This window comes from Lathyrus oleraceus, chromosome 4, assembly GCF_024323335.1.
Source record: "Lathyrus oleraceus cultivar Zhongwan6 chromosome 4, CAAS_Psat_ZW6_1.0, whole genome shotgun sequence".
In the NCBI taxonomy this organism is placed as follows: Eukaryota; Viridiplantae; Streptophyta; class Magnoliopsida; order Fabales; family Fabaceae; genus Lathyrus; species Lathyrus oleraceus.
The window spans coordinates 204,348,963-204,369,305 of NC_066582.1; the positions used below are offsets into that span (position 1 = coordinate 204,348,963).

Below are 20,343 nucleotides of genomic sequence, written 5' to 3' on the forward strand. Positions count from 1 at the left end.
ACGTGTCGGGCAACACGTATGGCTTTCATGCAAATAAAACTGAAAACAAGAAATATTACTCTTCCGGACGAGTAACGGTGCTGATCCTTTTAAGCCTTCCAGCTCCCTGGTGCGCACGGCTTTATCCAACCATCAAACTTGCAGTCACTGTTGATCTCTTCCCCCACCGCACAGGCGTGATCTGAATTTCCAGCAATTGCACCCCCCATCACCTGACCCTGTACTGGCATGGGATCGGCATTAACATTCCATGATGGCGCAAAACTGAGGGCCTTGGAATCCACCAGGTCCTGGACAACATTCTTGAATGCTCTACAACCCTCAATGTTATGCCCCGGTGTTCCAGAATGAAATTCGCACTGGGCGTTCTCATCATAGTTGGGTGGCCTCTGATCTGATCTCATCGGAACCATCGCCCTTGGCTGAACCAACCCAAGATCCATCAACTTTTTGAACAGAACAGCATATGTCACGGGTGGCCTGTCGAAATGGCGATCAATCCCTTTTCCTTTCACCTGGTACCCGGCTCTCTGTGTCCTCTGTTGAGGTGGTGGTTGCCGCTGTTGTGCAGATTGATTACTAGTAGGGATTGTTACCGTATCAGCATATGGGTGATAACGATCCTTACCGCGTTCTCTTTTGGCCTGCACGCCACCTGATTCAACTTCCTTCTCAAGATGACCATTGCCAGAGGACTTCTTTGCTACAGAGCCAGAGGGATTTGTTACTTCGGATGACGGAGCCTTTCCCTGAACTTTCTCCTTGATCATCCAGCCCTCAATCCTTTCCAATCTCTCGACCATAGCTTTCTGCCCCAAGGCAAGCCCTTGCACAACACTGAACAAATCCTTCACCATCTCTTTCAGTTCGAGGATGTCGGCGTTGGGAGAATCCATCAGTTTGGATTTGTTGCCCCTAGCAGGATACCTGAGCAAACAAGCTATGCGCACCGGTTGACACCTACAAAACAGCAAATGGGTTAATATGCATGAATGCAACATCTATCCATATGAGGAAGATTCCGTCCTTTGATTCTGGTTTCATCGAGATGGATAATATTTCACCAATAACATTTTGACATCCAGATGTCTCTCAACCAGATTCTCAATCCATAATACTCCCCATATGGCTAGACATAGGTTCGATGCAGATGAATGCAAAATGAGAATGATGTATGAATGCAACGCACTGTGCCATCCTCCAAGTCCTCTGATCAACTGTACTCTGAGTTACAACCCTGATTTCTGAACCGATCACAACCATCTGAGGGAACATGCAACCACAAATCCAACTCAAGGGTTCCAAAATAAACGGAAGACAGATACATCATCATCATCATCAAACCATCTCTTGGCAGATACCCATAACCATCTGAATCGGCCCGGGGAATCCTGAAATAAACGGATCCCCACTGATAAAATCGGCCCAGGGAATCCTGAAATAAACGGATCCCCACTGATAAATACCACGGACAGCATTTCGGCGTCTCGGCAATAAATGACCATAAATCCGACTTATAAATAGGACTCTGATCAACGGAACCATTAGTCACCACCTGAGTCACCATCTGTACCTGTAATAAAGATCATTCCCTCCCCACTCACGGGTGTCATCTAGGCCAGGGTAAGGTCGAGAGAAACGCAGCATAAATAACCTTTCGCAGAATACCATCATATACACACCCGAAGTATGTAACGATAATATCCTACCAGGGTCTGAACTGCTCGTGATGTCAATGTTCCGCTAAGTGGCGCATACCACCCGCTTCCCATGAATCACTCTATTCCTAGGTTTCCTAGATTTCACTCATAGCCTGGGTATTGGGCCTTTTACCTCGAGTAACTCCCACCCCAAACAGAGAGATCACAACACAGCCAGATGAACAGATGAATATGAATGAATGCAAACATAAATGCAAACAATAAATGCAAACAATAAACAATGAATGCAATAAATAACAGCACAAAGCAACCAAAACCCCAACCTAGAGCGCTAGGAGAGACTCGCTTAGGGAAGATGGACCAGCACAGGTCAACATCCCATTCCCCAGCAGAGTCGCCAGCTGTCGCATCCGCGAAAAACAACCGGCGGGCTAAAACAAAAACAACACAGAGCCGCCACTGCGCGTTATTTATCCCAAGATAGGGAAAGGAAACGCTCAGAGAAACCTGGAAAAAGCATGGTCTCGCGACCAAAGAGAAAGGGTAAGGGAGTCGGTTACGCAAGGGGAAGGTATTAGCACCCCTCACGTCCGTCGTACTCGACGGGATCCACGCTCTAAGAAAAGAAAAGGTTGCTAAAACACCACACACACACGCACCGAAGACAACACAGGTGGGGTTAAAAGGAAGGGAGCTCGATAGGACGTCGCATCCTATGCCTACGTATCTCGTCTGGAACGAGAATCAGAGCTGCCGTAGTTCGGCTCACGCACGCCAAACAAGCAAACACAAACACAGGCAAACTGGGAGCCTGAATGCCAATCACTGGACTTACATCAGCATCCGAACCAAAACGCACACCAGAAGGCAAACGGGGAGCCCGACCGCCAATCACTGGACTTACGTCGGCATCCGAACCAAAACACACAAGAAGATAACAAGCAAACACACACAAAAAGAAAAAAGTGCCCGGAGAGACCTCGCACGGTCTCCTGCCTACATACCTCGTCTGGAACGAGGATCAGGGCGATGTAGTTCCCCTGAAAGGGAAAGAAATTCTAGCCAGAAACCAAGGGAAGACACACTACCAGGGAGCTGTACTCGAGCCTAGTGTTGTCATGCATCATTGCCCTACGTTGAGGTTTCTACCTACTTGCACAACTGCAAGCTAATCCTATCCAGGAAGAAAGCAAGCATACAAGCATACAAGCAAACAGAACAAACAAATATTCACAAAGCACACACTATAACCAGTCAAGTGGGCTCAAACAATGGGTTTGACTGCCTCAACAAGTCATCTGTACATGGGTATTGCTCGCTCTTAACCTTGCCATTGAGAGGCTAAGGTGAAGCAGATGAAAGGTGAGTGAAGATTAGACTTCACAGCTCTTATCCCTGACCAGGGAGAGCTTCAGACAAAGGAGCGTGGGTCCAGAATGGAGGGACCCTTCTACGCTCAAGACTCTGACTCGATCGTGCAACAGCACAAGATCTTGGGTTTGTGTCCCAATGCATCAACACACAGCCGTGTGAGCAGAGGGACGACTCACAAAATAGTGGGGGATAGATTGTATATCCCTTTGATCCACCAATTGCCTCATAGAGGTCTTTACCTGCTTGGCACAAAAGTAAACAATCACAATCATCGCCTCTTAAGGAGGACTTCAGACAGTTGCCTGGCCAGGTAACAGGCCAGGTCTTCCAGACTACATGAAGAATAGAAGTCCTACCTCAAGTGGTTTAAAAACCAAGCAGCAGCAAGCAAGTTCTTAAAGAACTGTAAGCGACTAAATGTACCTGAAATCAATCAAGTATCATCAGTACTCAGACAAACCAACAGTAAACAGCAAAATGTTAATCAGTTAAACTGCACAAGTTAATGCACACAAGTGCAAGCTATAAGCCCAAGCTCAAGCATCACAACCTACAAAACAAAGTCAAGTTAGTTTATAAACATCAACCAAACTCAATTCAAATTGCCTTGAAGCAATCTCCTTAAGCATTGTGCATTTCATCCTGAAAATCCACACCAAATATGAGAAACTAGACCACTAGGCCAAGCCTAGGGTCCAAAAGGGAGAAAAAAAATCTAAACAGCAAGCCAAACCAATCCAAAATCAAATTAAAACCATTCAAAAGCAAATGCAATTGGTCCCATGCTTATACCATTCACCAATATCAATTCATGCCCAATTTAACACAAACTAGGTCAAATACAACACCAAAAGTCCAAACAGAATAACTTTAATCAAAAGCATAGCAAAACAATTCCAAAAATCCTCGAATAATTCACACCTAAACAGGACACAATCAACAAGTAGCATGTCAATTTTCAGCTCAATTGGACAAAAGAAAGTAGGTCAATGAAAATCAAGAAATCCAGACACAATTATTCAAGCCAATTCATAGCACCAACACATGCATTCACTTCAAAAATTCACAAAACAGTGACAACATATTAGAAATGAATGGGACCAAAACTATGATGTCCTATAATGTGTCTATAACCAGCATACCAAATTTCATCTTCATCCAAAACCATATGAGAATTTCACAAACAATATACAAACATGTGTCACACAATATTACCAAATGAGCATACAGTGAAGAAAATTATCAATCAATTGGAAAATGCCATAGAAAAATCCAGAACAATTCACATGTTATCTTGACATACCAATGATCATTCATGCAAAATTTCAATCCAATCCAACAATCATAGGTCATGCAAATAAATTCATGAAGTTGACCTAGCTAGGTGTGACACAAATTGTCACACCTAGATTCAAAAAATCATATCTCAATCATCAGGTATCCAAAAATCATAAACTTTACATGGAAATCACCATCAACATGTCCAGAATGAGCACAAAAAATTTCAATCATTTCTTTAAATGTATGAGCATTTCATGATGAAAATGGCAACATGTACAAAATTGTGACACATTCTACAAACCCTAGGCTCAATATGCTCCATATAATCACATGATCCCCATATCCATCATAGACCCCATCTTCTTGCTATGCCCTGATTGGCCCAATGCAACTGATTAGGGTTGACCAGTGGTCAAAATCCTAATCTCAAGGAATATGCTTCAACACTTGATGATGACAAGACCATGATGATGATGATGTATCATTTCAAACAAGATGAAGACCAATCTCCTTGAGAACCACAAAACCCTAATTTGGACCTCCACATCCTCAGATGATCAATGACCAGTCCAATGAACCCCTATCTTGCACACAACCTCTTATCTTCTGACCAAGACTTGGGAGGATGATTTGCACAATGTAACCACATGATATGCAATATGCAATGCCTAATGACCTAAAATGATATGCAATATGTTAAGCTAGTCCCAAGAGAGGAGGGCAAATTTGAGGTGTTACATCTGGCCAACGGCGCTTCTGTAGTTAGGGCGTTGGGGTTGGGTGAATTGGGGACGGTATAGTTGCCCAAATTGGGCCATTGAGTCATTTTGAAAACAAAACAATGGTTCTTGGGGTGTACTATAGTTAAACAGTGGTTGGGTGTTAATTGGTGGGGGGCTACGATGACGTGACCCATATGAATCATCTAGGCTATAGACGGTTGTGGTTGCGGAGTTTGGTTCTTGGTTTTGTGTTTGGGTGGGTGGTATGAATGGATTGCGACGTTGGATGGTTCGTTGTTGGGTGGTTGGCATGAACGGGTTGCGATGTTGGGTGTGTGGTTATTTTGTGTATATGGTCGATTGATGTTGTGTGGTTGGTTGTTGAGTATGGGTGGGTTCACATTGGTGTTGGGTGGTGAATTAATGTGAGGCATACGATGACGAAGCAAGTTGGCGCGGATCCATCAAATACCGCGGCTTAGATACAAATTGTTGAGTTGTTACAGACCTAAACCATGCCATATATTGTTGAGTCGGTCTTGCACCTTGGATGACTGGTTCGTTCAAGATGTGTTTTCGTCGATTCCTCCATTGACGACACATGTCTTTTGCAAAGTCTCTCCAGTCAGAATAATCCCACTGTGCATCGACCCTTTTTTTATGCCAATTCCCCAAACACGTGGGAGATTCTGGAATATGTTGTAGCATTCCGAACTGCAGTTTGACCCGGTCACTTTGGTGCATTTCAACTGTAGTGAATCGGATAATCGGTGTCTTCGTTGTCCAAACTGCAGCATCGTCATGGTTCACATCATGATTCAGACCCAGATATGGCCTCCAAACAAACTGGAAAAAAAATACCAAATCGTTAGATGGAAAATAATTTGAGAAGTATTTTTAAATTAAAATATAGTTTCGTAGGAGTATTACATCATCATGTCCAATGTGGTCCAATAGATTTCGATAGACTACAATAGCGTGTTTCGGACACCTATTGTAGTTCATTCCCCTTACTGACCACCTAAGATAATAAAAAGAAGTGAAAAAAATTATTTACTGTTAATTTAAATAATAAATATAATTAACTAAATGGTGAATGGTAAAGTGCTAGACTTACTTGGTTGCAAAGGGAACACGAATGAGCGCTCATTTATCGGGGCGAGCGACGGCATCCTAGACCACCCCCAAGCTTGAAGCAAATAAGCACATAAAAAAAGTACAGGTATTCTTTTTTGCAATTCTACACATTGCACTATATAGATGAGCCAACACAGCTGAACCCCAACTATAAGTGTTTACCTTATTAATGTTGCGTAATAAAGGTAAATACATTATATTCACATAATTACCTGTACTTTCTGGAAACAAAAAGTTACCAAATAAAATCATAATATAACACCGAGCTTTTATTATTTTCTCATACTCGGTTGAATCGTCGGACAATACTATACTGGCATAATATTGTTTAAGATATTTTAAATTTATACCTTGCCCCTTGCTTGATCGGATGTGTCTCCCTCAGTTTCGTCGTCTAACAAAGGGGCACCCAGTAATTCATTGCATATATTATTGTCTTGGTTAACTTGCCCATTCACTGCCTTTCCATTTATACGAAGACCCAACAACATGTACACGTCCTCAAGTGTGACGGTACACTTACCAATCGGAAGGTGAAATGTGTGGGTGTTGGGTCTCCACCTCTCCAACAAAGCCAGAATGAACTTGTAGTCCACCGAGTACGAAATAATGTTTAGTAGATTTCCAAATCCACATCCTCTAATATATGGTTCTATTAAAGGATCGTGGGGTACATATTCATGTACGCGGCATCTAAACCGCTTCGGATCCTAATAACAAAAAAAGAAGATATGTATAAGAAGTAATCCTAAAATAGAAACTAAAAAGAGAGAGATTACAAAGGTATAACACAAAGAAGATATGTATAAGAAGTAATCCTAAAATAGAAACTAAAAAGAGAGAGATTACAAAGGTATAACACAAAGAAGATATGTATTAGAAGTAATCCAGAAATAGTAACTAAAAGAGAGAGATAACATACAAATGCCGAGATATTCTCGATTGTGCCTCTGTGTTCATCGCCCATAGTCAACAAAGACATGATTTGAATTTGCAAAGCTTGAGTTTGGTAGATGAAAGAAATGTGGTAGAAGAAAATACTTGAGTATTGATGAAGATGATTTGATATTGTTGATATGAGAGACTATTTATAGATGAATGAGTGAGTAGGTTTGGAAACCTAAAAAGAGTGTGATTGGTTGCATGGAAAGGCAAGAGGAGACAAGAATGACAAAATTCAGCATGGAAGAGCATGTGAGGAATCTTCTTAGTGCATGTGAAGAAATCACATGCAAGGGAAGAAGAGCCCTTGAGTTTGGCGCCTACATGTGATTTCTCACATGCAAGGAAGAGGCGCTCTTCCTCTTGGCGCCTTAGTGTAGGGCAATTGGAAGGGGCGCCCTTCCCAGTGGCGCCTTTGTCTTATTTTGTGAAGGGGCGCCCAAGCCTTTGGCGCCTCAGTTACTTTATGGCGCCTAGGGAATGGGCGCCTAGGTTGGAATCTTAGGGCACAGACCTCAGAGATTCTTTGATTCCCTGGCGCTTGTGTATTCTTTTCAATCTTTTCTCTGCGTGCTGGATTCCTTCAACTGCATGCATGGTCAAGTTTGTACAGACAATTACCAAGTTATCAATGCATTGACAAACTTACCAATGACCAACTATTTATGTTGTGCAGTTAAACAACTTAGTAATGCATTCAGTTTCAATTCCATTCAACATAATGTTTTCCACACAATATTATATGATCAGTGCACATGTCGAAGGTGAAATATTTGATCATCAGTTGTTCGGTTTTTATTTTTGAGACACAGAGGTGACCTAGTTTACAATAAATCGGCGATCAAATTTTTCACATCTGAAACAAAGAATAGAAAAGAAATTGCAGTGTAATAATGTGGGTCAGATCATCTATAAAAATCCAATTTGTTTTGCAGAAGACCAGGTAAAATTTTATCAAAAGAAGATTCGAGATGATGATGATGTTGAACATATGTTTGGTAGTCACGAACATTCCGGTTACAACGATATAGAGTCGTATATATTACCACATCATTAACAGGGGTCTTAGTACATTGATCAGTCACAAGTATTTTGTGAAACTGATGACGAACAAGCTGAGGTGAATGTTCCAGACGATGAAGAAGAGGAACCTGAGATCATGGTTGATTCGATGGTGAACGCTAAAGAGGAAGAGGAGCCAATACCATCAAGTCATGTATATTGCCCACCCCAACACATGACAAGGTTAAATTTGGTTTCAGATGAACCTTCGGCAGATGTATGGTATAATCCTTACGTGCAAATGCAAGGATCTCTGAAACAAGGAGACAAATTTCGCACAAAAGAGGAATGTGTAAAAGCCATTAAGAAATTACACATACAACTAGCAGCAGATTTCAGAGTAGACAGAACTGACACATCGAGGTATAAAGTTTATTGTTTGAATGAGCACTGCCTTTTTAAGTTATCAGCTTCGTACCGGAAGAGGAACGAGTCTTGGGAGATTGGATCAATGGGTTCAGATCACACGTGCATGCTGACAAACCCAATGCAGGATCATCGTAAATTAAGTTCTCAGCTAATATGCGATGAAATATTGTTTGTCATTGGCGATAATCCGTCGTTAAAGGTGAGTACAATAATCTCGCATATTAGGGCAGAGTACAAGTACACACCATCATATAGGAAGGCATGGATAGCAAGAACAAAAGCTGTTGAAAAAGTGTTTGGCAATTGGGAGGAATCTTACAAACAACTTCCAAAATACCTGTTGGCTCTAAAACACTATGCTCCCGGGATAATTTTCAAGATGGAAACATTGCCCGCATATACACCAAATGGTACGTGTGCTGTTGGAAATAGAATATTTCACCGTCTATTTTGGGCGTATCAACCGTGTATCATAGGTTTTTCTTTCTGTAAACCAATTATACAAATTGATGGTACATGGTTGTATGGAAAATACAAAGGAACGTTACTAATGGCAGTGGCACAAGATGGGAACAACAATATTTTTCCGATCGCCTTTGCCCTAGTTGAAGGGGAGACTGTTGAGGGATGGAGTTTTTTCCTAAGAAATATCCGATTACACGTTGCACCTCAGCCTAACTTGTGCTTGATCTCTGATAGAAACCCCTCAATCATCAGTGCATGTAATAACATTGACAATGGTTGGCAAAATCCTCATTCGACGCATGTGTTTTGTATTAGACATATTGCTCAGAATTTCATGCGGGAAATCAAAGATAAGATGTTGCGTAAGAAGGTTGTCAATGCAGGTTACGCATTAACAGAACCTTCTTTCAAACACTACCGCGAGGAAATAAGATTGTCGAACAAAGATGCGGTTCGATGGATCGATAGTATTCCGTTGGAAAAGTGGACTAGGGCATACGACAGCGGACAACGTTGGGGCCACATGACAATAAATCTTGTGGAATCAATGAACTCTGTCTTCAAAGGAATTCGTAATCTACCAATAACCGCTTTGGTGCAAGCTACATATTTCAGGCTAAGGGCGTTATTTGAAACCAGACGCTCAAAATGGAGTTCCGTGTTGCAATCTGGACAGTTGTTCAGTGATGCTTCAATGAAATTCATCAGACATGAAGCTGCCAAAGCAAACACACACGTGGTTACGGTATTTGACCGAACTAAAGGTTGGTTTAGTGTTGCCGAGTCCATGGATCACAATGAGGGCATGGGACAGTACATAGTCGAATTAGATAGAGGTTGGTGCGACTGCGGAAGGTTCCAAGCCTTTTGTACCCCCTGCTCCCATGTCATTGCGGCATGCTCAAAGGTTCGAAGGGATCCATCCTACTTGCTATCTGAAGTTTACAAAGTCGTCAGCCTTTCAAATGTTTATAAATTAGTTTTTCGATAGTGGCAAAAGAGGATTATTGGCCAGAATATCAAGGGGACATCGTCTGGCACAACGAAGTTATGCGAAGGAAGAAAAAGGGTCGCCCTAACAGCACTCGGATTCAAAGCGAAATGGATACGGAGAACAAAATGGTTAGACTATGTAGTTCATGTCGTCAACCAGGTCACAATCGTAATAACTGTCATAGTGTTGGAACGAGCACAACCAGATAAACTCAGATGTGCCTCTTTTGCTATATATGGAAACTTAAATTTATTTCAAAGTACCTTTGTTGCAATATATGGAAAATTAATTTTACTGTAGACGTCTGTGACGAAAAGACAGTTGTTCATAAAAAATAACACAAATAATTAAAACAACTAGAATACAAAAACTATGTGATTACAACCATCAAAACAATTTTGAACATGTACTACATCATCCTACGAGCGTCTTGGTCGGTCTTAATATCCACCCATTCGCGCACTTGTCCGTTTTGATTGAACGTGGACACAAGCCATTGTATTCTTCTAATCCGTTCACCCTTTCCAATTTCTCCCTCTAACCAATTGTACAACGTCCGATTAAGACGTTCAAACGTATCTGTGTTCCAAAGTCGAACCTGTATCGGAGCCGCAACGGCAGAAAATATTACATCAACATTTCGTTTCTGAATGTATGCAGACATTGTTGAAACAAAGAAAATTAAAATTGATGGTTGAACTAGACTATGAGATGAATTTGAGTGAAAATAATTGTATGTAAGGGGATGATATTTATAGAGACGAAAGATGAATTGGACAAAACACGTAGGCGCCAGTTGAATTAGCACCCACATGACACACACACACACAGGCACCACAAAAATTGGCGCCTTGCACACACACACACAGGCGCCATTGCCTCTGCCGCCTCCTCTTGGAGGGCCATGCAGGCGCCACACACATTGGCGCCTCTTCATGAGGCCCAATGCATGTGCGCCAATCCATTTGGCACCTCTTCTTACTTTTTTTGGGAGTGCGCCAACTCCCCCGGCGCATCCTCACCAAAGTTAGTTATTTTGTTTTTTTTTTTGAAAACATGGTTATTTTCGTATTTTTTTTGAAAAAGTTGATTATTTTAAAAAAAAATCGTGGGCTAGAGCCCTCGCTAACATTTAGAAAGAAAAAAGATTAATATAATATACTCTAAAAAGAGGTCTAGAACGGGATTGAATAAAACTTTTCCCTTTAAGACAATTTCAAAAATATTTTAGATTTCATAAACGATGTCAGAGATTTTAAGAAGCGTGGAAGCAAAACACAATACTAGGAGAGCTTGGAAGCATTTCAATGAAACAAACCAAGTGAAATAATATATGATATCACTAAAGACTTGATTACTTCTAATGCAAGTCAATCACAAGACAACCAAAGTCGTTTTAAATAAATTGATTTAAAAAATCTTAACATGGATGTTCTTTCAAGACATAATTGTCTTTATGATAATCCAATAAGATTAATACACCGCATACCTAAAATTATACATTAAATCTCTATAAGCAATGTCTAACCTATATGACATACAATCGATGCAGTTATGCGATAATGCAATAACGATACTAATGGATGCTAAAAAAATAAAGGAGATAAGGGAATAAGAAAAGAAACATAGAGAAATATAATGGTTTGACGTTTGTCCTTGCTTTGCCTACTCCACTCTCCAGTGGTTAATTAACCACTGGAAAGTAATCATGGTCTTCCACTATTTTGATAAGTTTGATACACGCGTTTTGATTACAACGAACTATCACACAATAGTTACCTCTGTTAATATAGACACTCAAAATGCTAACAAAAACAAGATTTCTAAAGATCATGATCCAATAACCTGTTCCAAGTATTCGTGTGTGGCAACCCACCTGATGCTACCGATTTCTTGTCTGAGCAATTTCCATTAGCTAAACATTGATTGGACAACTCCCAAATTTGTTTCCGTGCAATCTTTATCCAACTCCACCAAATAAAGATAATTTCAAACTCCTCCTTACAGACAGTTGATACTTGACATCTCCAAAGTCTTCCTTGGAGTAAATTGAAACTCTCTCCTTGATGGATACCAAGACCAAATTGCATTCAATAAATGATACCTACACCTGTTACAAATAGTAAACTCCACATTGTCATACCCCAAAATTTGCCCTCCTTTACGCTTTTTTTATTTGACAGTAACTCGATAACCGCCCGACCTCATTCGTACTCATTCATTTGCATTCGTTCATTCATGATTAACATCGGTTGACAGGTATCATGGATTCAGGGTGTGTGGTTGATAAAATCGGGGTTTTGGATTAAAGTTTATGGTATTGCACGTCATAGGGGTTGAATCTTGATTCATGACTTTGATAGACAAAAATCCGATGTACGAACTATTTGGTCGATGTTCACCCGAATTGATTCATGGCATTGACATAAGTCGTTTGGTTCAGGATGTTGTGGTCCATATTCGTTTGTCCATCAGAATATACACATTTTTGATCAACTGTTGACTTTTTGGTCAACCAGTTGACCAAAGTCAACCACCAATCTCTGAATCGTTAATCGGGTGATCCGTAGTCATTTCATCATTTTCGAATTAATTCTAGAAGTTGTGAATGGATTTTAAAGATTCAAATTTGATTTAATTCAAAATTTGATTTTTGAGATTCAATCGACTTTTGAGAATTATTTTGATTTTATAACCATTTCATCATTTTTCGTTAGCCGATTAATTCTAAAACATTGTTTTTGAGAACACATTAATTGTGACATTTTATTTTAGTTATTAAGAAATTTATTTTTGATTTCACTAACATCCGATTAATAATCCATTCATAATCCAATTTCATCCATATCCAATTCAAAATCCATTTAATCATTCATAATACAATTTCTATTCTATTAGTCATTTCTAATATCCACTTAAATTCATTTGTCCATTTGACTCATTTCTAAATCCATTAACTACATTCTATTATCCAAATCCAATTATCCTTTTTAAATCAATATCCATTCACCAATTTTTAACACCACCACATCACCATAACATAACAATTCATTTTGATCTATCAATGGCTCCTACAGCAACACCATGCAGCGGATGCACGAAGCCACAAGGCCGACTAACAACACAAGCCAACAACGTCCAAACTATAAGCCAAATGAGGCCAGGTGCAGCATAAAATCCAGACGGAAATCCCACACTGCTGCCACCATAAGCTAAAGCTGCAACGCCAAAACGGCAATGCCGGCAATGAAAATCCTGCATAACAGAAAAAGGACGAAACTGCAACAAACTTCTCAACGAAAATTCAATAAACTCCCTGTTAACAGAACTCAACAAAGGGTGGTGAATAACCAACTTCACAACCAAAAACGAAACCCTTCAACAACTCGCAACCAACTGTTATAACCACGGGCTAACCGAAAAAACCTGAAAGAAAAAACCAAGCTCTAACCAACTGTTAACCGATTTTTCTCGACCTTAAAACCTGGCTAACAAAACCGCTCGCCCCGAATCAACCTTCAAAGAGGATCCTCACAACAGAATTTCGGTAACCTCAAAAACCACATCAACTACCAAAGCCTCCTGAGAACAGAAAGAAATACTTCCCAGAAAGGTGCTTCAACCATTTTCTCCAACCGAAAAAAACCGTAACTGAAATCCTAACCTCCCTAACCGAATTCCCAATCGAAACTTCCAACTTCTAGCTGTTAACAAACTTTCCAAAACCTGCAACAGAATTTGTTTTGCTAGCTTCAATCTTCAACAGCTTGAACGACTTCACTCGATAGCCATAAAAAGGAGAACCTACACTTCTAACGGGACGGCAAAAAACCTCTCCCATTTTGCTCATAACCGAACCCTCACTTCCTTCAGTTCTAAGGGACTCAACCATCTCCATAACAACTTCACTTCAACCCCCCTAACTCTCCGAAAATCTCCACCTTCAATCTCCAACAGAACTTGATGCATTCTTCTTCAACAAACCTTCAACAACCTTCTCTAACACCACTTCACCACAAACCCCACTCCTCGGATATGCTGTAAGAGAAAAACTCCACTCTTCAACCAGCCACAACCTCCACTTCCTTCATCACCCCTCTCCCTCAATCCATCAAAGATCGATCTTCAAACCTTCCCTTACCCTCAACCATAACCTCCACAGCTTCACAACACTCCTCCAACCAAGAACAACTGCCACAAAAACTCTTCTTTCCCCTACCAACCTTCGAACCCCATTCACACTCCACCACCCTCAACTCATATAACCTCATGCAACAGAACCAAACGAGCAATGTACAGAATATAGAAGAAGAAGAAAATTGAGAAGAAGCTCACAAAAATTGAAACGGGATGAAACAAGGCGAAATTCCTAAGCAGCAACACAACGAATTGAAGAGCGATAACTACAGGATCAGAAAGAAGAAAACTCACGCTCACCTGTTTGCATTCTTTCCAAAGGAAACGATTTCGTCATCATCTTCATCATTCATCTCCAACGGCACAGCGACGCATGGGGAGAGAATCGAAATCTCGGCAAGGAAGAACTCACAATTCAAGAAGCTCGTCATCTCAATCAAGACATCACGAACGCGATATCCTCCATTACCGAACCAACAAGTTCCCGTTCGTTCTTCATTTTGATCAGCCGCAAGTAGAAGAACGCGCCGCACGTCGAGGTGAGGTCTTGTTGATTTGTGTGCGCCATTAAGCGAGTTCTTCCTCCGACGCCATGAAATTTCATCTGTCCCATATCTCCCTTTGCGTCTGATATTCCGTTTGAAACACTCCTTGACTGGTTGCGTGGCCGCGTTCGCGTATGAGGTTTTTTGCTTCCATTCGTTCAGCTCTAGGATAACCCGATTCTTGGATGGTTCTTGGAGGGTTTGGGCCTTTGGCCAAAGCTAGTTTTTCTTCATGATTCACACCTCCCTCCATCTTACAACACCCCTGGCCTGTTAATTTAAATTTCTAATCACCCATTAATCCAGATTAATTAGAGTTAGGTTAGTTTAAATTGTGTTAGTTTTGTTCTTGATATTGCTGTTGATTTTTAAATTTGGTTAATATTAGATTTTTTTTAGATAATTAGGAATTAACATGATTTTAGTGAATAATTAGATTAAATCCTAGTTAGGGTTAATTAGGTTTGGATTAGAAATTAGTTTAATCTCGATTTGAATTTTTCAGAACTTAATTCAATAGTTTGTGCAATCTTGTCACGTTTTGATATCATTGGCTATTAGCTTTTGGTTAATCTCTTTTTTAATTCATGATTAGATTAATATGGGTAATGGTTGATTTCACCATGATTAAACTTTAGGCTAACTTTCACTCAATTTGATTCGTATAATCATAGTTGTTAGATTCAATTCTTGATTTTGGATTGTGAATGTCACATTTGATTAATTGTGATCCTAATGCATATATAGGTAGATTTTAATTTTTTAGAATTAATAGTCACTTTAATTGTCCATTTAATTGTTTCTTTGGTTTATGATCATATTGTAAATTGAAAATCCCATTTCAATTTAGGTGATGAATACTTTGTGTGTCCAATTTCATTTGCCTTGATCATAGGATAGATCTTTGATTATTTTTCATTGATTAATCCATTACCTTTTGAATCGATTTTAACCATTGAGCATTCTTACATATTGTTGCATCATTCTCATTCATGCTAACCCGTTTGATGTTTTGTATCCCCAAGTTGACTTTGAGATGCAAGCTCACTCTTAGCTATCCATGCTCCTAACCATTCCATTTTCATTCGATAGCTTTGTATTGTTTGAAGTACCATGTCACTTGTATGCCATTGGACATGGTACATAGTTAATAGTTTGTAACTTGTATTTTCCTTTCATTCCCTTTCCATTATATTGTGTGGATCCATCCCCCCATTGTGGGTTAAATGTCCTCCCTCCCCTTAATCATATAATAGCTTAGCTTTATTGTTTCCTAGATAGTTTACTATGCATGTTAATAATCAAAGATAAAATACAAAACGATAAACAAAGCATTTCAAAAGAAATAAAAGGTACTTGATTCAATGTCAAGTTGTTTTCCGAATAAAACTCACACCATTGCAACGTAAATGCTTGATCCAACGTCAAGCATTCTCCATCCACTCCAAGATCCATTTATTCACATCTCTTCTCCCTTCTCTTCTCCATCTCATTCTATCTCTCACCTCCATTCTTCATTCACTATTTTCATAATAAATTCAAACACTTGATTCAACATCAAGTTCCTTTTTCAAAACCATTTTCATAACAAATTGGAATGCAAATGGGGTGTACGTGTTTGTACACAACATTCAAGTAATTGGGTTGTCGGCCGTACCTAGCCTGAGGACCCGACACTTGACTTTCCCCTTAAAACACCTAATGATTCAAACAAGTTAGATCTAGGTGCTATGAGGATGAAAAAGAATAGTTAGGACTTCATTGTTCTCTCGATTCCCAAGTACTTTAATCGTTGACTGTACTTAATCAAGGGTTAGATACTTGTCTCCCTCTAAGTTCCAACAATTAGACTCGCCAAACTTCCTTAACAATTCAAATCTCTTTTTGGACGAAAAAGAGTGGTTAGGACAACATGGTCCTCTCAACTCCCGAGTAATTGGACCGTTGACTATATCTAGCCAAGGGTTTAATGCTTGTCTCCATGCATAAAATCAACCCTAACAAATCAAATCATCTTTTGCCTTAGTGCACACTATTCAAAACCTTTTAATAAGGACGTATTACTTCCGTTCTACCGTGAACAAAGCTTAAGCCTCCATGCGTGAGCAAGTAATGTTAACTGCTAGAGTGCGAACCAAGTGTATCCACTTTACCGCAAAGAATCAAACACTTCCCTCTCCCATGACAGAGTATACAAGCAAGTGAACAATAACACGCGAACGACAATATTGTTCAGTAAAAACAACCAAACAAATACGCCATTTTTTGAGCCGAACTACGAAGCTCTGACTTTCCTATTGCACATATGGGGATACGTAGACACGAGGGCCCAAATCCTTGGCGAGCACACTAAATTAAAACTTATTTTCTCTCCCATATCATCTCTCATCACATTCCCGATAGCAAGTAACTTACAGATAAATAAAAATCCATACGCATTTGATACGAGCAAGTGGTTCCCATGGAGTACCATGGATGTGAAGGGTGCTAATACCTCCCCCTTGCATAACCGACTTCCAAAACTGCTCTTGGTTGCGAGGCCGTTTCTCTCATTTGGGGTTTTATCACTATTTTCCCTTTCCTTTGGAATAAATAAAATCCGGTGGCGACTCTGTATTTTTCATGGCGCTCCACACACACAAAAATATTAGATACCCTAATGTATCACTAGTCGCCCTCAACAATCAATCTTTATAGAGGAAGGTCCTCAACAATGGAAGCAGACTAAGGATAAAGATGATGAACAATGCCCGACTATCTCACAAACACTCTAATTCACAAGGTGTTATTCAAGGAATTGAATACAGGTGAATGAATAACACACATAAGGTTCTCTCAAATTTCTGGATGAAGGGGTATTGGTTCTTTATGGATATCATGAACTTGATTAATCATGATCAATACTACAAGATCAATCAACTCACTCTCTCTAATTCATTCAAACAATAAAAAATTGCACAAGAACAAGATACAACAAAAAGAAGTGAATCTGACATTGATTAACACTCAAGTAGTTGTTATGGAGAAGAAGAGAAAGATTAATGGTGTTGGGTATAAACACGCTATAAAAGAGAAGACAAATTAACATATTTGCATCTATGAGTTCCACCCACATGTTTCACTCACTTGTTACTTTCATCAAAGAAATAACTATTTAAATCTAAGATGGATAATTGGATTTGTGAAGCTATGATCTGAGTCAAGAAGAAATAATGATTCAAATCACAATATTTTGTTATTCAAAACAAGTTTTATGCTTGACTCAAATAATTTTGAGCATAACCCAAGTTTGGCTTCATGGAGACATCTGATTCGAATCATAATTAACACTTGATTCGAGTCACATGAGGTTGTGATTCGAATTAGGTTTATTTGTTGATTCAAATCAATTTATCCAGAGGAAAATTCCAATTTTCACAAGGTTCTTGATTTGAATCTTAATTAACACTTGATTCGAATCAAGTTACTCAACATCCAAATTTAAGTGTTATAATTTGTGATTCAAGCCACGCTTGTTGAAACGACAAAGAGGCAAATTACTAGGCTTAAAAAGAGACATCAGGGGTCAAACACTCTTAATTATTGAGTAATGAGGGGTTTTAATAGTACAACAACACAATAGCCGAAGATATTACATTACAATACATTTGAAATACAAATAAAGTACAAGCACGTGAATATTAAATATTAAGCAAACTACAAATACATAAACAAAATATAACAACTACATTCAAATTGACAAAAACATCAAAACAAGTAAACGATGTCATACGATAACGTGCTTGCACTTTCAGTTTCCTCCTTTTTTTATGTTTGGAAAATTTGAGATATTATTGTTGATCAATGTTGATCAACTCTTTAATGCATTATTTGGAACTTGATTTATTGAATGAATTCAGTGAATTTCCTTAGTGCATAACAAATGAGCGTATAATACTTTGCTTGAGTTGTAAAATTTGTAAAGCTCCCCCTGTATTAAACACTCAATGCGTGTATGGGACCAAAAAAATAATGTCATTATAGCAAACTAAACAAACACCATATAAATCGCATATGGGACTAATTATCACAAACATACAATTTTAATAAGGATCAAGAAGAAGATAACATAAAGAGAATCATGGAGATACCATACCTACGTGACTAAAAGACTTGTCGCAAGATACATAATCCAAAATATAGTCAATGATCACAAAATAGTCAATCAGCCAAAATAACATAATCATCCAGATATGTTAATGTTATAATATGGATAAAAAGCTAAAAATAAAATCAGGGAAGGTCAGGTGCTTCATCAAAAATATGTGCAAAAGTTGCAGGATCTAAAACTGGTCCAGTTTCTAGATCAAGATCAGGAGTACCAATAGGAAATACAATATAGGAACTACCAAGGTGCTCAACAACAACTTTCATAGGACCCACTTAACAAATGACTCGGGTTTCACTAGCTTTCATCTCTTCCTTTAACTTTTATGCTACAACATCAATTTTTCCCATAACCCTTTCTTCTCTAACCTTATTAACCTTTAAAATATTCCTAACCAACTTATCAAGATAAGTTTTCACATCACCAAATAATAATCCAGTACCAGATGCACTAGCCTCATAAGAAGGGTCCTTCACAGGCTCTACAATTTGGTCATCATACACCTTCCTTCCAGATTTCTCAAGATAATTATAAACACCATCAATGTCTTTATAGTACCTCATCATAGAAACTCCTCATTTGTCTAGAATCTTTAGAACCTCAACCAAATCCTTTTCCTTATACATAATACCATTAATTTCTAGAATCATATACACAAAAGAAGAGAAAAACATAGGTCTTTTTGAATTTTCTTTGCAGAAAAGCATCCGCTCAATAATGAAGGTTACCAATCAAATCCATAATTAGAAAGAAGAGCCCACATCAGGTAGAGGTCAAAGTTGTCACTCATGCCCCAGTTGCTAGGTTTCCTGTAGTACACTTTAACAATTATCCAATGTAAACTTCACATATCAAACTTCACTTGACTGATGGGGAAGTTTGACATACCAATGCCCTCAGCCATAGACTTGGAAATAGACAGAAGAAAATGAAATCTCTAATAACTAGAATCTCTAGCAGCTGTGATACTTGAACCAGAACAAGTCAAACCAAGATACTTGGTAAAACCAAAGTATGTGAATTTCATAATACGGTCCTTGAATCTACTCTCAAGACCAGCAATAGTAAGTTCAAGTTTACAGTAAAAGGGTTTGACATGATCAGGGTTAAATTCATTGCTTAAGCTAATAAATTTCAACAAATGGTTGTTAGAAAATGGTTTGAGAATTTTTTCTCTCAACTCAGTTTCAAAAGTAGAATCAACATAATATTCTGGATCAACGGGTTTATTCAAGAAATTGTCATGGTACTGTAAGACCCCAATTTTGACCCTAAGATCCCTCATGCTATCTTATCATTTGCATTGGCTTTGGGATCACACCTTGGTATCCTCTTTACGCCTCATTCATTGGGCTTGTATTGGGAGAGATCACCAAGCACTTTTGTTTGTATCATACTTTATTTTTTCTTTGTTTACTAACCAAAATACCAAAAATATGTCTATGTGTAGCTTTATTTCTTTTGTAGGTAGTGTGTGCATTCATTTGTGCCTTATTAAGCTCATATC

General features: G+C 39.0%; 1 protein-coding gene across 1 annotated transcript; it reads right to left on the reverse strand.

The window, feature by feature from the left end:
• Positions 1–12,815: 12,815 nt before the first annotated feature.
• Positions 12,816–19,399, reverse strand: LOC127136662 (uncharacterized). Its single transcript, XM_051063198.1, has 3 exons — positions 19,205–19,399; positions 14,445–14,896; positions 12,816–13,262 (listed from the first exon to the last, which is right to left on the reverse strand). The coding sequence occupies exons 1-3, from the start codon at positions 19,397–19,399 to the stop codon at positions 13,220–13,222; spliced, it is 690 nt and encodes a 229-aa protein (XP_050919155.1). The 3' UTR covers positions 12,816–13,219.
• Positions 19,400–20,343: the final 944 nt, after the last annotated feature.